The sequence below is a fragment of the Ammodytes marinus genome (assembly GCF_949987685.1).
Source record: "Ammodytes marinus genome assembly, chromosome: 14".
Taxonomy (NCBI): domain Eukaryota; kingdom Metazoa; phylum Chordata; class Actinopteri; order Uranoscopiformes; family Ammodytidae; genus Ammodytes; species Ammodytes marinus.
In genome coordinates, this window is record NC_137218.1 from 1521603 (window position 1) to 1528091 (window position 6489).

At 42.3% G+C, this 6489-nt stretch overlaps 1 protein-coding gene across 1 annotated transcript; it reads right to left on the bottom strand.

Moving 5' to 3' along the window:
• Positions 1–969, bottom strand: LOC307260561 (odorant receptor 131-2-like; the record flags this gene model as incomplete). Its single annotated transcript, XM_080040834.1, has 1 exon — positions 1–969. One exon carries the CDS (start codon positions 967–969, stop codon positions 1–3), a length of 969 nt encoding a protein of 322 aa, XP_079896960.1.
• Between the last annotated feature and the right edge of the window lie 5520 nt (positions 970–6489).

Here is a 6489-nt window from a genome sequence, read left to right on the forward strand (position 1 = left end):
TTAATTTATTGCATGGATCTTTTGAAGCTTTTGCTGATAAAAAATATCCAGTCTACAGCATAAATAGTGCAAAAGGATGGGTCTGATAATCTTGTCTCTGAGTCCATAGATGAGAGCACTGAGACACCTGGGAAGAATGATCATGAGCACATACATAACATTCCAGACAGGCATGAGTACTTTAATCGGGAGAATTGTTGCGACAGCTAAAACTACTGCGTTGAACACTGTGGAGGCGAGACTGAGGCCAAGCTGTACCATATGTAGCAGCAGTGTGTTACGAGCCTTTTGCACCGAAGCTTTGTCTGTGGAAGCTTTTCTGGCTACTGCCATCACACCAATATAGGAGGAACAGATGGTTATGACAGCCGATATGAACACAAAACAAGTGTAGGCTTTTTCATAATCATGATACAATTGTCTAAGACCCAGGGAAAGTGTACTACAATAGCTCTTCATCTGCAGGCTCTCCAGCTGTTCAAATGGGAATTGTAAAAGCAAAATAACATGAATGAGGACATTAAGAAAACAAAAAGCCCAAACCATAATAATCGCCTTTACTGTGTTCCTTAAGGTGATGACAGTAGCGTGCCTCAGTGGGTAGCACACAGCTACAAATCTCTCCAGAGACATTACCACCAGTGTGAGAGGAGACACTTGAGTTAATACATTACCTACCATTACCAGAACACCACAGACAGGATATGTTAATATCATCCTAGAAGTAGACAATAAGTACAGTAACTGACTCAATGCCATCTGCAAAGTGTCAGCGAGAAGGAGGTTAAACAGGAGAATGTAACGAGAGGTTTCACGAAAAGCCTGTTTTCTCCTCAGGGTGAATATCATGATGATATTGATGCAGAAAAATATACAGCATGTTAGAGTAGTTAGAGTGGAAAGTATTGCTCTTTCCAGTAACCCCAGTCTACCAGTTATGTTGGACTGAGTTTGAGTTGTATTTGACATCTCAGAGAAGCATTCAAGACACAAGAAATATAAACCTGTTGATGTAAGAACACAAAAGCACAGTACATCTCTTTCTGTGTGTAATGTAAGAACAATGACAAAAAATGAAAATGTCTTTAAAGCACAAATCACCATTGAGTTACATTCAAAACCCCAAATCAATCCACAAACATTTCCCCTTTGCAGATAGTAAGCAGCGTACAGTCTGTCCATGTAAGAGCAGCTGGTCTGCAGGCTTTGCCTTCCCTCACATACTGTATATCAGCTGTGACCTACACCATGTTCACGTGACACCAACACGTCAGCATGGTTACCAGCTTGGTAACAGGTGATGTAATGCGTCTTTCATCATTTCCCTCATGACAAAGTCTCAGACAGAACAAACTTACTGTGTAAGTCAGTAAACTTTATCAAGTTAAAAAAAAAGTAAGAAAATGCCAATCTATTGAGGTTGGTTTTTAAAAGCCTTTGAAAATTAATTGTTTACTTTTTTGATGTCAGACTAAGTGGGAGAAGCTTGATTCCCCGTTTGTCTTAAATTTAGATATTGGGACAATGGGTTGTTGGTTCTGAACAGTCTCAGTCTAAAACAATAAGTAACAAGAACTACCGCCTGGCCGTTATATTCTGTGAGTCATACAAATGCTTCACGGTGAAAGTAGAGTGGTGCTATGTAACATGGTACAAGGTCACTGCAACATCACAATATGTAAGGTCACAGTAACCTTTGATCTCTGTCAAGTTATCTGGGGTTGATGTTAAACGTGCCTGCCACACTTGACATGGCAGGGATGGAAGAGAGGACGCAGGACAACTCAAATCTTTATCCGTAGTTTTTATTTCACATGAATTTGCAACATGCCTTTTAAATTAGGATTTGTGATTAGGTTGAAAACCTTTAGTAACAAAAGAGAAAAATTAATTTCCCTGATGACAAAGTCTTAGACAGAACAAACTTACTGTGTAAGTCAGTAAACTTTATCAAGTTAAAAAAAAAGCTTTTGTAAATTCATTGCCGACGTATTTGATGTCAGAATAAGCGGGGGAAGAAAAGTAGAAGCTTTATTCCCCTTTTGTCTTAAACTTTGATATTGGGTTGTTGGTTCTGAGCAGTCTTAGTCTACCGCCTTGCGGTGTTATTCCTCCGAGAGGCATACAATTGCTTCACGGTGAATGTACAGTGGTCGTTTAAAGAAGGTAAAGCACCCAGTGTTAAAGAGGCTCAGCGATTGAAACGGACCTGGCCGTATTGCGGGCATGAACCTATCAGGAGCTGATCATGCTCGAGCTAAATGATTGACAGCTGAGCCGCAAAGGGCAGATGAGGAGAGAAAGAAAGGCAACAGAGCAGACATATTGTGCTCACAATAAGCAAGGACATAGTGACCTTGATCTTTGACCTTCAAAATGTAATCAGTTTATCTAAGAATGTCTGTTAGCAAAGGGGAGGGCGGCCCCCTGGGGACATCAGCTCCTGGTGAACAGGGCTGCAGGACTGGAATGAATGTTGGATCTTGGGGTCGGACTGAAGGACTTGACCAGAGGCTGGGTGGCGCCCGGCTCAGACAACGGGAAGCTTTAGGACAGGCAATCAGAATCAGTGCGGGGCTTGAAGGAAGAGTCACATAAGAGACCATAACAAGGGTCTCTGGGGAGTTAGGAAGCAGATTCTCCTTATGATGATGGGAGCCACGACCACAAACATTCTGTCTATGGCCTCCATGAGATCTTGTTTGAATGGCCAGGCATTTAACCTCTCATGGCGTCTGCTAGATTCCAGGCTTCTGGCTAGCCACAGCAGAGCAAGCAGGCGGTTGACTAGCAGCAGAAGGACAGGCAGAAGGCGTAGACCCACGACCCCCAGGCTGATAGACCAATTGGGTTCTTCCCCTGCTGCCTGCACTTCCCACCATAACATACCATTGACTCAGCAAACACTCAACTGCCTGACTTTCACCTTAAAGACTGACAACTTGCTGAAGGCCTTTGTCATCTTCTAGGAGGACGACTGTGAATTTGTCCATACGGTGGTATTTAACTAGTGGACATTTTATCCCAATTACTTCCCCACATTTCTGATGACCCTGTTGCGCTAGTCTAAACAACCGGATAAGCAGGCTGCACCTTTAACCCATTGATGCCGGCTGCTGCGTAGCGCAGCATTGTTGTTTTATCTAATTTTCATGGTACGTGCAGCATGGAATGCACTGTCATTGGTTCAAATACACATGAGGTGGATTTTGTTGATTTTTTTAAAACCACGTGACCACCCAAATGTTGTGTGGTTTGCCGAAAATCACGTCAATCAAAAAATAATCAATAATCAATCAAAATAATTTTAAATAATACATTTAAAAAAAAAGAAGCCGGCTGTGTGTTCACTTGATAGGCGATAGTGTATTACAGAACAGTTAGTGGCGTTCAGAGCGCAGAATCAAGGTCTACTGTACGCTACTGACGAAATTCACACAACACATTACATCTATTTATTAACAATATTTATGAATTTAGGCTATATTTTGCTGCTCCAAATCAAATTCAGCCTAGCCAGGCGATAGTTGAGTTTCAGTTTCGTTTTCATCTCCGTGTTATATGTATAATACAGCCGTTTGGACCATCTGATCGGCTCCCGACAGCAGGAGTCGGTCTGCGTTCCAGTTCAAGATTCAAGAGATTCAAGATTCAAGATACTTTATTTGTCATTGTACCAAAACAACGAAATTTTGTTTACAGTTATACCCCTCCAAGAGACATTGAGTGACAATAAACAAACATGGGAGACGGGGGGATACACTGAAGAGTCGGCAGCGTGCGCTGCGCCCCTTAAAGTAGGAAGGATAAAGAGAACATCAGGGAAAGACAGGTTAAAAAAATGCTTCTCCCACACTCGCAAGTGCAAGTGTGTGATTACTACAAAAACCACCTTGGCATAGTAAGCAACAACAAGATAACGCCACAGACAAATAGACACGTCGATAAGCACACAGGAATGGGTAGGGCTCATGGGACGGTAGGTGTCACAACTCAGGCGCTAGGGGGCGTACGCAGCCGGCAGGCGCCCCGGCCGCAGCAGTCCGCGCTGCGACGGGAGGGAGATGGCGAGGATTCAGGAAGGCTAGAGAGGTCGGGGAGTGTGTGCTATGTGTTTACGTGTATGTGTGTGTGTATTCCATGAAGCTATCTCTGTCCAGACGTAGTGGCAGTCTGCAGCCTTGTAGACGACCTCGAGGCCCGGTCACAGATAGAGTTCACAGGAGTAGGTGAGGGAATGTGGGGTAGAGCGTCTGTTTACATAAACATCCCGGAGAGAGAAGAGATAGCACCTCCGTCAAGGTTGGTGCAGGGAGCCGAATCGAGAGATTGTGATTTGTTTTGGTTGAGACTAGGCGCTGGAATGAAGCCTGTCTTGAGAGTCACTGGTACCGTATTATCCGTCGAAATTCATTGGCCTAAATCCAAGTGCTTGCGGCCCATTAATGGCATCCCTGATCGAATCCACTTTCCGAATAAGTCCAGGAATCACTTCCAGCTTGCGATTCACCTCGCTTATCACTTGAGTATGTGCATTAACGGCCTGGCACAAACCCTCAAATACGGGCAGCTTTGCTATGGCCTGATTTGCTGCCAACGCCTTATTACCGTTGCGGTAAATCAGGAATCCGCCAACTCCAATCAGCAGGAACCCTGATACCAGAAGCCCAATAGTGTAGATATCTTCGGCGTCCTCAATGGAGAGAGAGCAGAACAGAGAGCAGAGCAGAGCAGGATAGATAAGGGTCGGGAGGGAAGAGAAAATGCGACCGCCTTCCTTCAGAGCTAGACTAGAAACCCGGTTTAGTTGTACTGGGAAGTCGGATTCATGGTGCCAGTGATAACTGAACTAAATTATAAAATAAAGCTATCCCTTCATCCCTCTCTCTGTCTATCTTTCTCTCTCCACTGCACACTCAGTCACTACTATCCATGCTTAAAGGAAGCAGGATTATAACCTCATTTAGCACATTATTTTTAAATATTTTATATAATTTATTCTTCTTTTTTCTCCCCCATCTAATTTTGACCAATTTTTGCGAAATGTGTTGGTATGTAAGTGCTAAGGGAGCATGTTTTAATAAAACCTGTGAACCTTACCTTTTAAATGTATTTTATATCATGTTTCTATGTGCTACACAGATATTAAGGTTTTGATAGACGTTAAAGTGTAACTGCACCCTTTTACTTGTTTTTTGAGATAGAAGCTGAATTAAATCACTATGTTGTTAAGGAACACATATATGCTGGTGTTAATATTGAAAAAAAAATCAATATGTTAAATATCAGCAATTTAAGAAATGTTTTGTATTGTAAATTATTTTCGAACTTTACTAAGATTTGAAAAAAACGTTTTCCTTCGGGTTCGATAAATGACGTACATTGTGTCTTAATGTATGTCATCACGTCGCCGCAAAGCCAGTCACGCTCTGTACAGGTCCATGGCATGGCTGGTCCATGAGCTACTACTGTTATACCGTCCCTCCAAGGTTGTTATTTCGGGGGTTAACACCCTTAACTTCTTGTGCGCGCGCGCACACACACACACACACACACACACAGACCCGGACTCGTTCATTGCTTCACTTGATTGACACACGCTACCGCTCGCTCTCCTCGCTCACTCACACAGACTGCCGCTAGCTCACTTGCGCTACTCTGTCTCCTAACACTACGATAGAGACACCCGCCAACAATTTAGAATAAGAAAAGTCCTCCACTCAGACGACCCATCTGTGTCGCATATGAGCTCACTGTGTAGCGACCGTGCCGGTAGACTTTGTGTCACTCGATTTTTTCAATGATTCATTCAGATCTTCCCTGAGTGACAGCTAGCAGCTAGCCCCCTCCCTCCCGAATGTCGGCCGGCTGATGTCGGAATGTTTAAAAACAATGCTTCTAAAACAGAATTCAGAATCCATGGTCTGAAAGCATTTTTCAAAATCGTGCAGTACGCTCAAACAGGGGGTGCAGTTCCCCTTAAACAATTTGTAGTATTTTTTCAGAAAACCCTCAGGAGATAAGGACATGTATCCTAGATTGCCATATAGTCCAGGCAAAATAGCGTTTTTCATAGAATAAATTGTAAAAGAATTTTTTTCAGCTCAGATAATTTCTATGAGGTGTCCAGAACAACATACTAAAAGTCCTAAGAAATCCTAGTTGGGGAAATATGTTTAATTCTCATCAATCCGAGATGTGTGCCAATAAGGCGAGACACCAATAAATCCCAATGGGGCTATTTTTTTCCTTTACTCCTATCAAAATGAAACTTTACACAATGAAAGTATCCATGAAAATTTAAATGTTTTGTATTACAAGTTTCTTTGAAAATGTATTTTAATATGCAAATGAGCTATACACTAATCGTACACGCCCAAAATAAACCCAAATAGGCTTAATTTTTTCCTTTACTCCTACCACAATAAAACTTTACATAGTAAAAGTATACTTGAAAAGTAAAACATTTTGTATTACAAGTTTCTTTTT